The sequence below is a fragment of the Pseudophryne corroboree genome, chromosome 9 (genome assembly GCF_028390025.1).
Source record: "Pseudophryne corroboree isolate aPseCor3 chromosome 9, aPseCor3.hap2, whole genome shotgun sequence".
NCBI lineage: Eukaryota > Metazoa > Chordata > Amphibia > Anura > Myobatrachidae > Pseudophryne > Pseudophryne corroboree.
The window spans coordinates 52,236,264-52,256,437 of record NC_086452.1 but is presented as its reverse complement, the minus strand read 5'-3'; the positions used below and the strand labels follow the sequence as shown (position 1 = coordinate 52,256,437).

Below are 20,174 nucleotides of genomic sequence, written 5' to 3'. Positions count from 1 at the left end.
GGAAGGAAGGAAGGAAGGAAGGAAGGGACAATGTCTTCAGTAAATGACTGGCAGCCTAACACAAAAACAATGCGTTGCGGTCCCCTTACCCACTGCGGGAGTGACGCTCAGTGTGGGAATTCCAGCGCTAGATTGTGGGGTTGCTAATGTAGAGGCGCTGCATACGGAATTTTCCGCTGAGGACAGGGAAACATCTGGAGGAGTCGTCAGCTTCTGTACGTCTACAGGAGAAACCACAATGATTTTGCAAACCTTAACATACCTGTGCCTTAGTGTGACCTGTACATTTCTAGACACACACTGCAACATCAGCCTTCACACAAGTGTATTGCCAGCCCACTAATACACAGTACCCTGTGTTATGGTACAAAACATGCTTTCCAAAACGGTGGATTATTATACAAACTTCTAAGTCCTTCTAAGGACGTAGGGAGAACACAGATGGCTATGGTTCAACCCTTGTAGGCAACACTCCTCCTTCCTATACCTCCCTTTCTTCTTTAAGATGTTGATCTTTGAATTGGATAAAGCTACCTCATGAGGACGATCTCCTACTATTTTGCTTCAAAATAGACTGAGACATTTAAGACATCCGTATTTATGGTGAGGACTCCATCTGGATATACAAACCTTTAAGACCATCCTCCAGCGGGTGTTACACAGTCAAATGCTTATTTGGACTGTGCCATCAGTTCTACAGGAGAAAGAACCTCTCTGTGGCTATTCAGCCATGTGACTTCAAGGGTAATAAGCAGGGTAATAAGCAGGCGGTGGCTAACTTCCAGTTCCTTGGATTGGGCTTTCAACAGGATCATGCCCAGATATGGAATAATCACAGTCCCTAGGTGATGCAGAAGTGCCGACTTAGAGGTTACGATGGAGATCAGTGGAGCTGATGGCGGGTCAAAAGAGAATTGCTATAAACATGAAATAACCCTTCTGGACAGCAAACAAAAACAGAGATGGTGGTATTACAGGTCAGAAAGGGATATCATATAGTCTTGAAACAGAAGAGGCGGTACACATGGTAGGGACGTGGGAGTGCGACCAGGAGTTGCTGACGAGAAGATAAGACTCTATTGCGCTGCCGACACTGTGCAAGTCAGGAATACTTGCTGTTATCAAGAGCCTTGCGGTATTCCCAGCCTAGTTTTCAGGGGGAACGCATAGAGCATCGTTTCAGACCTTTTTTTTTTTAAATTTGACATAATCTGATGCAACGTTCGTGAACCTTACTCCAGAATCTGAAAATATCACCAGTCTGAAGGGGACTTAAACCCAGACCCGGACGTTATGCTATTGACAGTCTTGCTGAGGCTGTGCAGCAACTTGAAAACTACAAATCCTCGCTGCCCCGGTTGAGACCGTAAGAGATCTGTGGGCCTTGAGGAAAGACATGAAATTATTCTGACGCTTTATTGTCAACAAAAAACAAAAAAATCCAAAAGGAAACATACCTAAAGCAATGGCCTGGCCTCCCATTCTTAAGGAACCCTCACTTGACACCTTTTCCCTCATCTCTTTTCTATTCCTTGCTCCAAGTTACTCATGCAGAAGGTAACCTTATCCCTCCCCTCCCACTCCCCCCCTAGACCAGCTCCAAATCTGGCTTTTATTCTCTTCATTCCACTGAAACTGTCCTCACCAGGGTCACCAATGACCTCCTCATGGCCAAATCCAAAGGTCTGTTCTCTATTCTTAGACTTGACCTCAAAGTTGCATTTGACACAGTTGACCACCCCCTTATCCTAGTCCACTTCCTCTGTGCCTCTATTCTTCTGTGTTCACATAATACTTATTATATAAGAGACATATTAGAACTTGAAAAGGTTCAGAGGCGAGCCACCAAATTAATTAAGGGGTTGGAGACGCTGGACTATGAGGAGAGGCTTTCTAGGTTAGATGTGTTTACATTAGAAATGGGACGACTAAGAGGAGATATGATTAATATTTACAAATATATAAAGGGACAATACACAGAGCTATCAGGTGATTTGTTTATTAAGAGACCTCTATACAAAACACGCGGACATCAACTAAGGCTTGAGGAGAGAAAATTTCGTACTAAGCGCAGGACGGGATTCTTCACTGTGAGGGCTATACGAATGTGGAATTCGCTGCCAGAGAAGGTTGTAATGGTGGACTCAGTCAATGTGTTTAAAAATGGGTTAGATAAATTTGTAACGGAAATAGATATCCAAGGATATGGCCTTTAACCAAAATAGAATAGCTAATATAGTTCAGGTTGAACTCGATGGACAACTTGTCTTTTTTTCAACCTCACCGACTATGTTACTTGTCCAAGTGAGCCTTCTCTATATCTCCACCCAACTCCCCATAGGGGGGGCCTCCTCCTCTTTTCCCAATACACATCTCCCCTCAATCAACTTATCTGTTAATTTTGACTCTGCTACTAACTCTATGCCAATGATGCCCAACGTACATCTCTATCCTGGATCTCTCTCTCCAGGATTTCTTTCCATCTGTCCACATACAGATATTTTAAAGAGACAGTAAAATAAAAAAAAGAGGATTTTGGTACTTACCGATAAATCCATTTCTCTGAATCCTCTAGGGGACACTGGAGTCATATACAATAGGGGTGTGAAGCTTGCAACCGGAGGTGTGGCACAATCTAAAAATTAGCATTGTCTGCACAGCCGGCTCCTCCCCCTTCACATCCCTCATCCCTCAGTTTGGAAAATTTGACCGAGAGAGCAGGACATGAGACTAGAGCACATGGCGAGGAACCGAACCGTACCACATATCAAAACTCAAACAGCTTCCGAGTAATTCTTAACAGAAAAACCAACGCTGTTTGCACGAACTGTTTGAACAAGAACCTTGAACACAGCAGGTTGACAGCACCGAGGCGGGCGTCCAGTGTCCCCTAGAGGATTCAGAGAAATGGATTTATCGGTAAGTACCAAAATCCTCTTTTCTCTTTCATCCACTAGGGGACACTGGAGTCATATACAATAGGGGACGTCCCAAAGTTATCCCCCAGGGAGGGTGTGCTGTCAGTGGTCTGCAAAACTAAACGTCCGAACTTAGAGTGTCCGGACGCAAAGGCATCAAACTTGTAAAATTTCGCGAACCTGTGGGTTGAGGACCACGTCGCCGCTCTGCAAAGTTGAGTAGTGAAACCACCTCTGACGGCCCTCCACAAGGCACCCATTGATCTGGTAGGAGCACCCGTATGAGCCGGAACCCGTTTGCCACAGGAACCATAAGCTTGCCAAATGGCAAGTCGAATCCATGGAGACAAAAGCAGCTTAGATGCTGGCCAACCCTCATAAAGAACAAACAATGGTCCGACAGTTTGAAGGCCAAAGTAACTTGTACGTATACCCGTAAAGCTTGGATAACAGCCAAAGACACATGCCCATCTGTGAGACTCTGAAAAGATGGAACCACAATTGGCTGGTTTACGTGAAACCCCGAAACCACCTTAGGAAGGAACCTGTTCTTGTACGGAGTTCTGCTCTAACCCCATGCGACATTCAAAGGACTCATACGATAGGACTCCCAACATAGAAACCCGCCTGGCCAAAACCAAGGCAAGCAATAACGTGACCTTGTCAAAGATATAGTTCAGCTCTGTTATTGCTAACGACTCAAACGTTGGAGATCTGAAAAATTCCAGCCCACATTATAGTCCCATGGCGCATTCGTAGGGCGAAAAGGGGGTTGTATCCTCAGAACCCCCCGTAAAAAAAGCCCGAACCTCTGGCAAGAATGCCAAACGCTTGTTGACATAGGATGGAGAGAGCCGAAACCTGAACGTTCAGAGAGCCCAGCCTCAGTCCCATATCCAGACCGTCCGAAGGAACAGTAAAAGTCTGGATAAGTGGAAGTTCGTCGAATTCCACCCACGTTATTGACACCAGTCCATGTACCTCTTCCAAATCCTGTAGTAATGCATGGCTGTGACCAGCTTCCTAGCGGTAATTATCGTAGGAACGGTCGTTCTTGGTATCCCTCTGTGTGTTAAGATCCGGGTTACATTAGTCCCGCCGTTAAATCTTGAAACAGTCACTGAGATAGCAGGTCCTCCCTTTGAGGTAATCGCCAACGATCTTCCACCAGTAACCCTCGCCGGATTGAGTACCAACTCCTGTGGGGCCAATCTGGTGCCATTAGAATTGTCCGTACTCATTCTCGGTTCCACCGTTACAGAACCCTGGGTATGATTGGGAAAGGTGGAGAAATAAAAACACTCTTGTGACACCAAGGAAGTGTTACTGCGGTCACTCCTTCTGCTGCTGGATATCTTGTCCTGGACACAGATCTGGGCAGCTGATGGTCTCGCCGAGACGCCATTAGATCGACTAGAGGTAGACCCCATCTCCTCACCACCCTGTCGAAAATCTGTGGATGTAGGCACCACATTCCCGGATGCATGTCCTGGCAGTTGAGATCATCTGTTTTCCAGTTTCCCACACCTGGAATGAACACTGCCGAGAGGATGATGTTTCGCCTTTCTGCCCACAACCAGATCTTTGTGGCTTTCATTAACGCCATTCTGCTCTTTGTTCCCCCTTGATGGTTTATGCAAGCAGTCGTCGTGACATTGTCCGACTGTATCTTTAAGTGTTGACCCATGACTAGGTCTGCGGCTAAGAGAAGCGCACCGCCAACTGCTCTCAGTTCGAGAATGTATTTGGGCAGGCTGCCCTTCATGATCTAAGCCGGCAATAACTGACTGGATTTATTCCATCTGGAATCTGCCAACCGTTAGGACTTTGTACCACTAGGGCGGCATCCCAACCTCTGAGATTGGCGTTCGTTTTCAGGATCCTCCAATCCCAAATGCCGAATCTCTTGCATGCTGCGAGATTCTTGTGCAACGACCACTAAATCAGTAGGTTCGTATGTGTGGAGGAAGTTGGATTCTTTGATGTAGAAGCCATTGCGAATCTGCTCCCTGAGCAATGAGTTTCATCTGGAATGTTCGGGAATGAAGTCTGCTGTACCGGAGAGCTGTGAATGACGCCACCCTCTTCTCGAGAAGTAGCACACAGAGGTGTAGAGAAACCGTCTGTGTCCTTAGTACCTGAGCCAGTAAACTTTGTGGGTCCTTGATCTAGTGCTCTGGTAGGAATACTCTCAATTTTATAGTGTCCAATATGAGACAGAGGAATTGAGTCCGTTGATTTAGCATGAGGTTGGATTACTTTGTTGAGATGCTGAGCATCCTCTATCAGCTGTTTCTGAGATGAGGTCTATATCAGTAGATCGTCTTGAGAAGGTATGATCGTGACCCTCAACTGTCTCAATGCTGTCACCACTATTGTTATGATCTTTATAAAGATTCTTGGGGCTGATGATAGACCGAATGGCAGGGCCCTGATTCGGTAGTAATTCCACACTGGCGCAAATCTTAAGTAAGCTTGGTGAGGGGTCCCAATCGGAATATGAAGGTATTTTGCATTACCAAAAGTTTTGAATAAAATCCCGTTCCTCATTGAGGGTCAGGGACTGGCGACTTAAGCCTTTGTATCTAGGAGTCTTTGAATTTGCCTTCTGTAACGCTCGTGCTCGCAATGGGCACCTTAGGCCCTCGCACTGCTAATAAACAGCCTGAGTGTACACTCCTGTAACTCTATCCTGTAACCCTGGGAAATATCTGCTGACCCAGACGTCTGGTGATGTGTTGGCCCAGACGTCCCCAAGGTGGACCCTACGTGAGCAGGGAGACCCTCATGCTTTTCTGGTGTCGACTGTCTTCTGGCTTGGTACGACAGCGATCGAATGAACTTAAACACTGGTCCCGAGCAACCTCCTCTAACGTGTGAAGTGGTGCTTGAGTAAGAAATAGGTAGAACGGTAGATTTCACTGTAGTTACCTGTAAAATCTACTTGTCAAACTCATCATATAACATCTAATTCCCAAAATGGAATAGCCTCTACTCCGGGAATCGGAGACCACTAGCCATTCTCTGAGCCAGAAAATTCTTCTAGTGGAAATGTCCGAAATCGAGATACGGGACGCTATTCTAGTAGCGACCCTTGAAGTCTGACACATATAAATCGCTGGTTTTCGAATATGCTCCGATAACTGAGAAATTTCCTCTAGGCGACTTTCTTACGCCCAGGCCATGCGACAAATGTGCTGTTATAAAATGATTTTAATGCAGTGTGCACCCTGCGACATGACGTATCCTTTAAGGCGGTCACTTTAGGTATAGGTGACATTTGTCAACGAGGAGAGGGATACGAATAAATTGAAAACTCTCTGGTTCCTGAACTCCTTACGTCAGGAAGCGTAGCATCTACATAACCGCTTATATAAGGGAATCTAAGCTCCTGATCCAAGGCAGACTCAATTATCTCGCCCTTTCATCTATAATAAGACCCTTATCCTCCTTCGTGTAAGATGGGGAGGGTTCTCCAAAATGCCCTGCTCACATTGCATAATGCCTGTGCAGGAGGGATTAAGTTAAAATAAGAATTTACTTACCGATAATTCTATTTCTCGTAGTCCGTAGTGGATGCTGGGGACTCCGTCAGGACCATGGGGTTTAGCGGCTCCGCAGGAGACAGGGCACAATAATAAAAGCTTTAGGATCAGGTGGTGTGCACTGGCTCCTCCCCCTATGACCCTCCTCCAAGCCTCAGTTAGGATACTGTGCCCGGACGAGCGTGCATAATAAGGAAGGATATTGAATCCCGGGTAAGACTCATACCAGCCACACCAATCACACCGTACAACCTGTGATCTGAACCCAGTTAACAGTATGATAACAACGAAGGAGCCTCTGAAAAGATGGCTCACAACAAGAATAACCCGATTTTTGTAACAATAACTATGTACAAGTATTGCAGACAATCCGCACTTGGGATGGGCGCCCAGCATCCACTACGGACTACGAGAAATAGAATTATCGGTAAGTAAATTCTTATTTTCTCTAACGTCCTAAGTGGATGCTGGGGACTCCGTCAGGACCATGGGGATTATACCAAAGCTCCCAAACGGGCGGGAGAGTGCGGATGACTCTGCAGCACCGAATGAGAGAACTCCAGGTCCTCCTCAGTCAGGGTGTGCCCCTGACCAAGTAGCAGCTCGGCAAAGTTGTAAAGCCGAGACCCCTCGGGCAGCCGCCCAAGATGAGCCCACTTCCTTGTGGAATGGGCTTTTACTGATTTTGGCTGTGGCAAGCCTGCCACAGAATGTGCAAGCTGAACTGTACTACAAATCCAGCGAGCAATCGTCTGCTTAGAAGCAGGAACACCCATCTTGTTGGGTGCATACAGGTGTCAAAGTCAGAAAAATATCTCTATGCACACTACCATATTTGCACCTCACACAGGTCCGTGCTGCGCATGCGTACGCTCTCCCGTGCGTACGCATACTCACAGTCGCGGGCACCCGCAGGCGCACGGTATGCGTATTTACGGTAGAGTTTATGTGATCGTAGCGTGCGACTCAATCGTTACATATTTTCAGTAATAATGTATTTTGTAGATCATGGTCCCTTTGATAGATTCTGAAAGTTTAGTTAACATAGCATGTTCCCGAACAGAGAGATCCCTCTTTGTATTGTACGAAGGGTCTAACAGGGGTCATACAGTGGTGTTTGGTACCCATCGGAAGAGTATTTAAATAGCAATATTCCGGTGTTGGTTTGGAGCGGATTAATCGCTCGTGCGAATAGTTATGGACATAAGAAGTTTATGTCCATTTACTATTATTTGTTCTTATTTAGTCATGCGGCGGGAAACTCAGTATCCCACCCACCTGAACAGTTGGAAACAGTCACAACCCACCTGTATGAATCAACCTATGACCTTTTGTTATAATGCGAAGCCGAATTCCTGTGTCCAATGAACAATGAGATTGTAGGGACCATTGAATTGTATTGTGTGTGGGGCATAAATAGGCAGGCCGACCATATCCAGTTCACTCTCTTCAACGGTTCTCATTGCTGATAATCGGGAGCTGGATATCGAGGCGCATGCGATCGTTTCCCCTTGTGCGTAAGTGTTTCTCCGCAACTATATTGATCTTCTTGTTATTGTGGGCCAATCTCTCTCATTCTCATTCTCTCTCTCTCTCCTTCCCTTTCTCTCTCATTTTCCTTTAAATTGAATTGTATTGTATTTTCTGTGTAGTTATATGGTTAGGTAGTCTATGTTATATTGTAGTGTATGACTTGTATTGTGTTTAACTCTTTTGCAAGTATAGCATTCATAATATATATTTTAGGCGTTGGACCCTGAGTACGGTATCTGTGTGTTTCTTATAGTATTAAGTATTCTCAGAGCGTCGGTGACGCTCAAACAGCTTTTAAGGTATTAAGGTTATACTGTGTTGCATTTACTCTCAAACATTACACTAAGGTTTTACTGCACAATACACTGTTTATGGTTTAGATACAAAGGTTTAATATAGTGAGCGTCAGCGCCGCTGGTGATCTCCTCGTGGTCCCGAGCGTTCGCTACGCTATAGCGAATCATTACGTTTGTTAACAGCCAATAACGTGCCTGCCTGTGATCTCTTGGCCGTGAGTGAACGTGACGCTTGAGCGTCTCGATCACGGCAAAGCGATTGTTACGCAACTAGCGTACCCTTACGGTACTTCATACATAAATAGCGTACAGTGTTCTTGGACCTCATAAAGGGTATTATATACGATAAATATTTAGCTTTATCAATTGGCGGCTCGCCCGTCTGGGAGATCATATTCCTCGTAGTGCTGTTTGGATAAGCGTCTGCTTCTCTTAGTAAAGGGTGCTGAAGGAATCCGGGAACCGGAGGTAAGAACAAAACAATAGTGTCTTTTTAAAACTGTTTATTTTTCTGTCTTGCGTACACACGCACGCACACATATATATCTGCATTTCCTTTTCATTGGTGTATTTTCGTATGTCACTCTCCTGTTTGCCAGTTCTATAGTTGATAAACGTATAAATTGTGTTACGGTGGATCTTTGCTTTGCGTACACGTGTCTCTAACAAAAGACTGAGACTTGCGTACGCAATCCAAGGGCCGACGCACGCAGCGTATATTACGCAACGGAGCGTACGGGTACGCCCACGTAACTCAAATCACAAGTTTTTTTTTCTCTCCTCTCAACGCGATAAGTAGCGCCACGCGGTAAATAACGCCAGGCGATAAATCGCGAAAAAAAATTTTTAATTCCAAATTTAAATTAATAGATCCTTCTCCTAATTTGTAACACATCTGGTCTAAAGAGAAATTTCTGCGCAGAAATAGAAATAGAAACAAAAGTGTACATGTGGTGAGTGAGTGTGTTGTATACAATTTTACAGGTTGAACCACAAGAAAAGTCGAGTTCTCGTGAGGTACATGCGTGTAAGTGACGTACATGGTGGCTAGGGAGGCATCCCTGGTTAAATATACAATTTGAGCATTAGAGTGTAGCAGACCAGGAGGTCATACTGTAACAGACCAGGAGGTCATAGCAGACCAACAGGTTCAGGTACAGCAGACAAGAAAGTCCGCTATACAGTCCACAGGCACAACACCAAGAAAGGGTTGGTGCAACACCCATATAGGCCATATAAGCTCTGGCTGAAGGAATTCGCAGCCGAAATTTTCGATTCCACTGGTCGCTCAGTACATAAGATTAGTTGCTTGTGTACTAAACGATTGTACCGCACGTAATTGTGTGCATTAGTAAACCTGACCGGTACTATTTGTGTATGAAGGTCATAAACGCTATTTGTACATTCTAACGTGATTTGTGTAACTTTTTTTTTTATTTTAAGGGAAGTTCGCTGCTCACTCAGGAACTATCCAGCAACCAAGAGTTACTGGAAAGAGTAAGTGTTCTTCGGATCACCCTCACAGGTTCCAGTAAATAGAGGTTCAGGTCGCAGGGGCCCTAGGTCGAGTACGCCAGCACCATATCGGTGTGATCAGGTCGTATTGGTCGGCGTGGGCGAGTGAGTGGGGTACTCGGTAAACCGCCACCGTCAGCCTATTTTGGACATTTGGTTTGCGTAAGGGTTGGTTAAATAAAGCAACACCTTCGAACTATGGGGGCCACTTGTTCAGGTAGGGGGCGATCAACCTCGGTTCGGGTTGATTCAGTGAACCGACCAATTGGGTCGGCAAGGTATGTAATGTGTGAGAAATACGGAAGTCACACAGAAGCTTTATGTGATGAATGGGAGAGAATGACAGTACATGACGGGGAGAAATTCCCAAGAGTAGGTAGCTTCAGCACAGAAGTGTTAACGAATTTAAGGAGAAGGATATGTCTCATTAAATCAACAAAGAGACGAATCAAACATTACGATTATTTGCAGTTGTGGCAACAGGAAGGTGACATACAGAGAGGATTGGCTCAGGCGGCGGGATCTGGCTCAATCAGAAAACTGATAGCCACGGCCCCACCGCCACCATACATATCGGGAGAGAAATTGGTTGCGGAGAATGACGCACTAAGGTGTAACACACAAACACTTAGCAACTGTATAAATGTTAAAGATAATGTTAACCAATTAACCAATGCAAGTATTAACCCGTGCAAGTTGTACCCTGTTTTGAACTTTCCTCAGGAGTGTGATCAAGAAGACGAATCGGCAACAATTTCAGCGCTCTCTCTAGCAGCCACCATAGCAGAGACCACAGTAGGCACAGCTCCACCCACGAGATTAGTAACAAAGGCCCCTAGCGGAGGGATAGGTGAGGTCGTATCTACAGGTAAGTACGGCACCATACACTATGCTGAAGCCATTTCACCACAGGCTGTAGAACCCACACAAAGTGATGTTGTTAGAGTTACTCCTGTTAGGGTAATAGCTGTTCCAAATGGGAAAACTGACACATCAGGGGTCACCCCTGTGAGGAACATTGCCATGTATAGCCCATTTTCCAGAATGGAATTAAGGACCATCGTGTCTGAATTCCCTGACCCTAGAAAAGATTTAGTTGCCAGTCAAAAATACATTAGAGACTTAGGTAACACTGTAGAGCCCAACAATAAAGACTGGCAGATATTGCCGAGAGCATGTTTACCCTCCAATGTTGACGCAACTCAATTTTTAGCTGATTGCGGATTAGATCAGGATGTACCTCTTACAGATGTGTACAACAAAGACAATGTAAAAAGAATAAACTTACAGTTAAAAGAGTATTTCCCAGCGGTAGTCAGATGGAACAAGATATTCTCCATTAAACAGAAGGAGTCAGAGACAGCTGCAGAGTATTTTCACAGAGCATTATCAGAAATGGCAAAATACACAGGCATAGAGGACATTAAAACAAACATAAACCATCGAGAAGTAGCAGTATCGGTACTGATGGATGGTTTAAAAGAATCATTAAAGACTAGGGTACAGGACTTCCGGTGGGCGGAGCATCGCGATGGCCGCTTTTTACAGATGTCTCTGTCTCCCTATGACTAAATCTACCTCCATCCAGCAATAAACGTCGTATAAATTTCACAAAAACTATTGGAAGGTGTAGTGGAATCTTTGCCCTACACAACGAGCCGACCATAGGGAAGATTGAAGCAGTTAGCCGCCGGAATCCAGCCTGCCGCTTCTGAGGCCTGCCTGTCTCCCAGTGGCGTGACCCGGCGCCATTGCCGGCCCTGCTATCCCACTGGGGCTGAACCGAGGGGGAGCTCAATGAGGTGAGAGACGGGATCTGACTGAGGACGAGACCCGCCATCGGAGTGGCACTCAGCGGCTGCTGTCCTGAATACACTGCCCAGACTGACTCCCACTGTTGGGGACCCCGGGTGATGTCTGCCCGTGAAACTCGCCTAGATATCTATTAAAGTGCCACTGGCGCGAACGCCAGAACTGAGCCTGTTCCCCTTACCTGAAAACCACTAAGTCCTGGGAAAACTATATCACGGAGACCTGGGTGCGGCAGAGACCGGGGAGGCGACCTCTGGGGAAAGGGCCGAGCCGCTGGGGCCATATTTAACCCCTGTCATCGTGGTTGCGCTAACCAGGCCGGATCGCGGCACGGGATACCCCGGACGGTGATTCTGGGTGGTCCGGACTGCACCTGGTCGGTTGGGGCTTGCCGCGACTGTGGGACCACGTGGAAGGAGGACCGGAGCTGCGGGGGTGGACATCGGCGCTGTGCCTGCCGCCCAGATATTGAGGCTGCTTTACGTCAAGACCCGGACCGGAGACCTAGCAGAGGACGACCCCACGGAGGACCAGACCTGAGAGGGAATAAAAACGTGTCCCCGTCGCAAAGCCGTGACACCCTTGCCCACTGAGCCGTCTGACCTGTCTCATAACGTGGTGCTTGGGGTGCCATCAAAGCAGACAGCCATCTCGTCACAGTGGTGGTGTGGCCGTAGACAGCGGGGACATATCTCATATCTCATCGGTGAACAGGAGTGAGGTGATTACCTCAACCACTAACTGGGGGAGAATCTGACCCAGACACTACATCGACTTTGGACTGCCCTTCCAGGTAGAACTGATATCTGTACTGTCAGGAATAACTTTCTGAGAACTCTCTTGGTGCTAGTTTGTGGCTGACTACCCAGGCCCCCCTCACCCCTCTCTCCGGACCACCTCTCCTTTCTTTTCCTATATTTCTTTCCTCTAGCTCAACTCTCATCTAATGTACTCAGCCACACTTGCTGCTTACTGTGGCAAACCCTTCCACATATAGTCATATACTTTCTGAGGAACAATTTAAACACATGTGAAGGTTGGAGTGCAGGAGTGCACAGAATCTGACCAAGTGTACCTATACCTGTTTCTTTTCTGTTTCTCTTCCCTATTCACCTCTTCTCTCACCAGTTTACTCCCTGAAATAGCAAGGTGCACATATGCCATCTAGTGATGGTTGAGATACACTACAGGACAACTTGGCAGTGACTTTTGCTTTTGTGCGCTCAGGGGAGACTGGGCACGCGAATAGCAAAACTAATACATAAACAAGCTTGTCATTCCAGATTCACTCTGTTGTACCTCAATCCTTAGAATAATCTAAGATATTTGTTCTGTTGGAATATATATATATATTTTTTTTATTTATTTTTTTATTTTTCTTCTTTCTTTCTTTCTCACCTCAGTCTGATAGCTCATTGGCCAACTATAATATTGAAGGGCTAGGGCTGCCATCTCGTGGTACAAGTCGGTAATTGCTTGCTCCCTGCGTAAAGCCACCTGATGGCTGCTGTACTTCGCATTTAACTATCTATATATATATATATATATATATATATATATATATATATATATATATATACATATACAAACCGGTGGGTGGGGGGAGGGGAATTCATTTTTTTTTTTTTTTTTGTTATCAGCTACGGAAACATAGGTCCCCGTGAGTTCTTAAACATATTAGAATTTGCTGAATGTCTGACACTCCATTCAACACAATAATGTGATTCAAAGAATACATGGTTCGCTAGCCTAACCATCATATTATGTGATATTCTGTTTTTGGTTTTTCCTTTTTGGGGGCACACTCAATTTCTGGTCAAAGACAACCGTTCATAGCATGGACAGATTTCTAGACAGGTCTCAAATGTCAAACATGAAAAATAGGAACAAGGGTAAGAATACCCAACCTTTGAGCTCCACTACACGTGGCTCGGTTAACTCTTCCCCATCCATCACACCTCCAGAAAGCCCCCCCCTGGGAGGCACAGATGGCCCCTCTAGTTTGCTGAATCCAACACAAACAACACAAATTGAACAAAAACTGGATGCCATTCAGGCCTCTATTAACACAATCCTAACACACTTGGAAACAAACACCAAGCGCTTGGTGGAGGTGGAACAACGTACCAGTACCAATGAAGACGCTATTTCTGAACTCAAACAATTTGCTGAGGCACAAGTCCAACTTAACATTAAACTAGAATCTAAATTAGAAGATTTAGAAAATAGAACCAGACGGAGTAACCTGAGGTTCCTAGGCATCCCCGAATCCATTAAGGGAACAGACCTAATGGATCTCCTTAGCACTGACATCATATCCATACTGAATATTCCCACCCCATCAGGTACAGTAGTGATTGAAAGAGCACATCGCATAGGGCCCGAAAGAGAGAACCGAGATGCACGGCCAAGGCCGGTCATAGCTAAATTTTTGAACTATAGGGATAAAGAAAATGTCCTAATGGCCTACCGCAAACGACGTACTCTCCTAGTCCGTGACTTCCAAATCCTGATATTTCAGGATTTTTCTAATGCGGTTACTCAGAAACGGAGAGAATTTACACCTATCTGTAAACATCTCTTTGAAAACAACATCAAATTTGCCCTTCTATATCCTGCCAAACTCAGAGTAACCACCGATGGCAAAACCCATATGTTTGATGACCCTACTCAGGCCAGAAGTTGTCTTAAACTCGCTACACTCACCTCAACTACCAATCCGCCCCCGAATGGGTGATGGCTGGGACTATTACAAGTTAGCAAGGCTAGCGATACCACACTGGTGACGTAACTCTGGTATAACCCCAGATGTCTCACTCATCGACATTGGGTGTTAGACGTGAACCAAATGTATTATTGTTATTGTTGATGATAATTTGGTTGTTCTTTTTTCCTCTTTCTTTCCCCCTTGCTTTACCCCTTTTTCCCAGGCCATGCGCGCCCGAGTCTCAATCTCAATCTGGTAAGTCATCCTACATGTGCTCTGCTAGCTGGGACAGAGCAGATGTGCCGTATTTCTCAATCAGCACACACGCGAATCTTGTTAGAGTTGGCATAGGATAACACAAACACAGTCCCCTAAAACGCAGTTTCCGCAGGTCACCTCTAACTCTTTCAGATTTTTGTCATGGAATGTAGCAGGCCTGAATTCAGCTATTAAAAGACGTAAAGTGCTGACACACTTAAAACGAGCTCACCCAGACATAATATTCTTACAAGAAACCCACTGGCTGAAAAAAGCAAACTCCACTTTAAAAAGCCCCTGGCTAGGGGATTGCATTTCGGCTTCTTATTGCAAGAAAAAAAGAGGGGTAGCGATCTTATTTGCCAGGAACCTCAACTTTGAAGTGACCAAAACTATTGCTGATCCTGAAGGTAGATTCCTTATGTTAACTATAACAATACATGGTGAACAGTTTACACTCCTCAACATATATGCACCGAATTCACCTAATTTTTCATTCTTTCAGACAATATCTAATCTGCTAATGCAACATGCCACACCCAATTTAATCATTGGAGGTGACATGAACTCACTACATGATACCACCCTGGATCACTCGAAATCTCAGGTGAATCCGTCTCCTCATAATAAAGAAGGCATTTCCCTTTTGTGCTCTCAGCATTCTTTGTTGGATGTTTGGAGGCTCCAAAATGGTTTTAGTAGAGAATACACATATCACTCACGAGTGCATGACACCTTTACAAGACTAGACTATATTCTCCTAGAAGAATCCTTGTTTACACGAGTTAATCGCACATTTATAGACAACATCATAATCTCAGACCATGCTCCAATATTGTGTGATATAGAAAGGAGAAATCCCCTACACACCTCTAAACTGTGGCGCTTCCCGATATACCTATCACAAAATGAAGATTTCCAAAAATATCTCAAAACTAATTGGCAAGCTTATGTAGATGACAACATACAACATTGGGACGATATAGTTCTATTTTGGGAAGCCTCCAAAGCAGTAATGCGAGGGCATATAATATCATATGTAGCTAAACGCAACAAGGATAGGAAGGACCAATTATATTCTTTAACTAATAGGCTACGACACTCGCACCAACAATATATACTTTCTGCTACAGAGGAAAATAAGTCCGTATATCTACAGGAAAAGGGGATATTGGAAGCCTTTCTCTTACAAGAGGCAAAACTTAAGACTGAATACATGAAAAATCAATATCATAGGTGGGGGGGTAAGTCTGGCCGACTTCTGGCCTTTATGGCAAAACAGCAAAAGAAAAAATGCTATATCACGAGATTGTTAGATCAGGGTTCCGGAGTAACGGCCACCTCCCACCCAGACATATTAAACTTATTGGAGTCCTACTACACTGATATGTATAAATCTAGTGAACCCGACCAACAAAATATAGATGCCTTCCTAGAGAATGTGGGTTTGCCTAAACTAACAACAGATCAGAGGGAGGGCCTTAATAGTCCAATCACAGAGCAAGAAATCCTTGTAGCCATTGATTCTCTGAAATCAAACAAAGCACCAGGTCCAGATGGTTTAAACGCCAATTACTACAAAATTATAAAGCCTGAAATAGTCCCTACGCTTACAGCTCTATTTCAGCAGATTTTTAATAATAAGATTCCTTACCCATCATTTAACGAAGCCATATCACTATTGTTACCTAAACCAGGCAAAGATGCCTCTCTTATGGAATCTTACAGGCCGATTGCATTATTAAATCAAGACTACAAAATTATGGCTAGAATATTATCTACTAGGCTACAAAATTTAATGCCATCTCTTCTCACTCCACACCAATTGGGCTTCACAACGGGTCGACACTCTGTCCTAGGGATTCGCTCTGCTATAGCGGTACTAGCTTCCTCGCCAGCAAATAAGGCCTCATCAACTGTAGTGTTGAGTTTGGATGCCGAGAAGGCCTTTGACAAAGTCTTATGGGAATATCTGTTCAAGGTGTTGGACTGTAGGGGATTTGGAACTCTCTTTGTGGAGATGATTAAATATTTCTACTTAAAACCCAACACTAGATTGTTGATCAATGGCCTTCTCGGCAAGCCATTTCAGATGCATCGAGGGACACGCCAGGGATGTCCATTATCACCCCTATTATTCAACCTGGCATTGGACCCTCTGTTGCGCCATTTACAACAGTGGCCGACCCTGCAAGGGGCAAAAATTGGAAACCAGGAATTAAAACTGCAAGCCTTTGCTGATGACTTAATGCTGTTTGTCTCTAACCCTGAGGAGAGTTTGGAGCCCTTGTTCCATACCTTCAATCATTTTGGCTCGCTCTCGGGGTTTCGGATTAACCTATCCAAATCAAAGGCAATGGCGCTAGGCAATCGTCCCTACACTCCACGTAATCCCTTTGGAGGATTGCAGTGGACCTCTTCTCAAATACAATATTTGGGGATATATCTAACCAAAAATATCCATAATCTGTATTACGCAAATATAGCCCCACTTATTGCAAAAATTGAAACTGAACTGGAGGGTTGGCAACACCTACAGTTGTCATATCTGGGAAGAGCCAATTTAATCAAACTTATCACCTTTCCAAAGTTATTGTATCCATTACAAGTTCTTCCACTCACACTTACTCTGTCTGATGAAAAAAAATTGTAGAATTTTTCCGAAAATTTATCTGGGCCAAGAAGAGACCAAGAATTAGTTTAAAGATATTACAAAAAACTAGAGAAGAAGGTGGAATAAATTTCCCTAATGTTAAATTGTATAACCAAGCAGCCATCTGTAGATATATTAAGGATTGGCTCCATGGAACAGATCAGTATGCAAATTATACACTAGAAAAGCAATTTCTTTCTAATCTAGACTTGACCTGTTTCTTACATTTACCCAAACATGAGATCCCCTCACACGTACTGGACAATCCCCTGCTCATGTCAACATGGTCAACATGGCACACAATACGTAATAAAGCTAAACTTCACACTCTCTATTCTCTACATCTCCCCTTTCTGGGCAACATCAACTTCCAACATGGCTTGGCGACACAACCATTCCGATCGTGGCATGAGCGGGGATTGCGCACAGTTAGACATCTTGCAAATTTGGACACAAAAAAACCTCTTACCTATACACAAGCAGATTCTAGGTACGATTTTTTACCAGTGTGTAATTTGCCCTTCCTTCAGGCGCAACATTACACTAGTAAAGTATTAAAGTTTTTAAGCGAGGATGACTGGCGCAATCCGCTGGATGACGCTTTTCTAGCTGTGAACTACTCTGCAAAGGCCATATCTTACTTTTACAAAATATTGAGGATGCCTCATCACACTGGCCAGTATCAAACGGGCATCACAAAATGGCAAACACACTTTCCCAGTTTGAGGGAAGACGACATTTTGAAAAGTCTATTATATTCTGTAAAAACAATTTCAGCTACATCCTACAAGGACATGTTTTTTAAGATATTCTATAGAGGATACCTATCTCCCCACCGGTGTAACTTAATTGGTATGAGTACCTCATCCGTTTGTCACAAATGCACTAGCCCTGCAGCAACCTTATACCATTGCCTGTGGGAATGTCCCATGATTCAGCGTTTCTGGTTGGCGGTGAGACAGTTCACAATTAATCACCTGGTGAATTTCCTAATACTGACCCCGGAATGGGCGGTCTTCGGACTTTTACCAAACTCTCCGAAAATTTCAGTCGGTTGCAAAAAATTGTTGCTGTTTGTCTCTTCGGTAGCCAGAAAATGCATACTGCAACAATGGATTTCTCCCACGCCCCCGTCCCTGGCCATGTTCAAAGACAAATTATTTCAATTGTTTAAACTTGAATGGACCGAAACCACACTTCATAAAGACTCCCAGATTGAGAACTTCTTTTCGATATGGGAAAGTTACATAGACACTCTGCCCATCGAAACCAGAAGGCAAATACATAATTGTTTTCGTATGAATGTCTGGTACGAGACTAGAGTGTTCATACAGGACCCGCCAATTAACTTGAATTGAGAGGTGATGGATGGCTCGGACGCGCATGGCTTTACACCCCCCCCCCACCCCCCCTGCTCCCCCCCCTTTGCTTCTCCCCCCTCTCCTTCTTTCTCTGTTCTCTCTAACTTTCTTAATCAGATGTTAAACTATTATTATATTTTTTTTTGGATAATGATAAGGCATGACAAAAGATACTAAAGTGAATGTAATGGTAAATTTATTGAATACCAAAGTCAGTAACACACTTCTACAACGTAAAATTCATCAAACATATCTATGTTGTTGTATTAGGAGGTAGAAAATGTTGGAAAATGTTTGCAACAGATAACTATGTTTACAATTGTTAACATGTCTTGTCAAATTTGCAATAAAAACATTTTTGAAAAAAAAAAAAAAAGACTAGGGTACAGACCACACAACCATGTTGGCGAGGTCTGTCTGTGGCTACTTTGAGAGAGGCTGCTATTGATCACGATAGGAACATCACCAGACACAGGGAACAACAAAGTGATAAGTTAATGGCCGTAAGTATACAGGCCCTGACCACAAGGCAGCCTTTGTTTGTATCACCAAACCCTGCGGGTAAGTCAAGTGTGGTTACTTGTTATTCTTGTCATAAACAGGGACACATGGCACGAGATTGTAGAATAAAGAATGTACGAAACTCATACCAACCCCCTAGACAACGACACGACACACGACATTGGGAGCAAGGTCCGCAGAAACGGAGTTATGAGCCACATGCAGGGGAAACAAAAAGATACCCCCCAAACAGAGATTGGCAAACCTCTGGTAGTTCCCAGCTAACTCCCTCACAAGTAGTTGCTGCCAGCGGGATTCAGGGAGGTCACCATACCCAATAGGGGTGTGGCCATACCTGTAATCTGCAGCCAGTAAAATTGATTGCAAGTCTTGGAAGTGAACCAGAAATTGCAATCAATGTAGCTGGCAAATCATTAAACTTTCTTGTAGACACAGGGGCGGCCAAATCAGTGATAAATTCGACAGTGGGCATGAGGACCACTGGTAGGACAATTCCAGCCGTGGGAGTAACAGGAGTAGTCCAGCATTACCCTGTTAGCAAACCAGCAGAGATTACAATAGGGCCTTTACATACCAAGCATTCCTTTTTGCTGGCTGCATCGGCACCGACCAATCTCCTGGGAAGAGACTTACTGTGTAAAATGGGGTGCGTCATTTATTGTACTCCTGAAGGTGTATTCTTGGACATACCTGAGAATCACGCTCAGGAAGTACGAGACATGTTAGACTCCCCGTCAAAATTAATGTCACATACCACTATGACAAATAGGACTCCCTCCCAAGTAGAAGAAATGACATCTCAGATACCAGAGTCACTTTGGACTAAAGATGGACAGGACACTGGATTAATGGCAAACGTAGCTCCGGTAGTTGTACAAGTAAAAGATGGTAGGATAGCTCCAAAAATCCCACAGTACCCTCTGAAGCCAGAGGTGGAGTTAGGAGTTTACCCAGTAATAGAGCGCTTGCTACAACAGGGCATTCTGGTAAGAACGTCCAGCACTGCTAATAGTCCCATCTTCCCTGTGAAAAAGAGTGGGGGGAGGGGTTATCG

The 20,174-nt window shown here is 44.5% G+C and overlaps 1 protein-coding gene across 7 annotated transcripts in view; it reads right to left on the bottom strand.

Moving 5' to 3' along the window:
- The window catches only part of SZT2 (SZT2 subunit of KICSTOR complex), a 295,338-nt gene that overhangs the window by 116,161 nt on the left and 159,003 nt on the right, over nucleotides 1-20,174 (bottom strand). For all 7 annotated transcript variants that reach the window (XM_063939324.1, XM_063939327.1, XM_063939326.1 and 4 more), the window contains exon 25: nucleotides 90-221. In XM_063939324.1, the coding sequence (XP_063795394.1) occupies nucleotides 90-221 (132 nt within the window). The remainder of the gene's footprint in view (nucleotides 1-89; nucleotides 222-20,174) is intronic.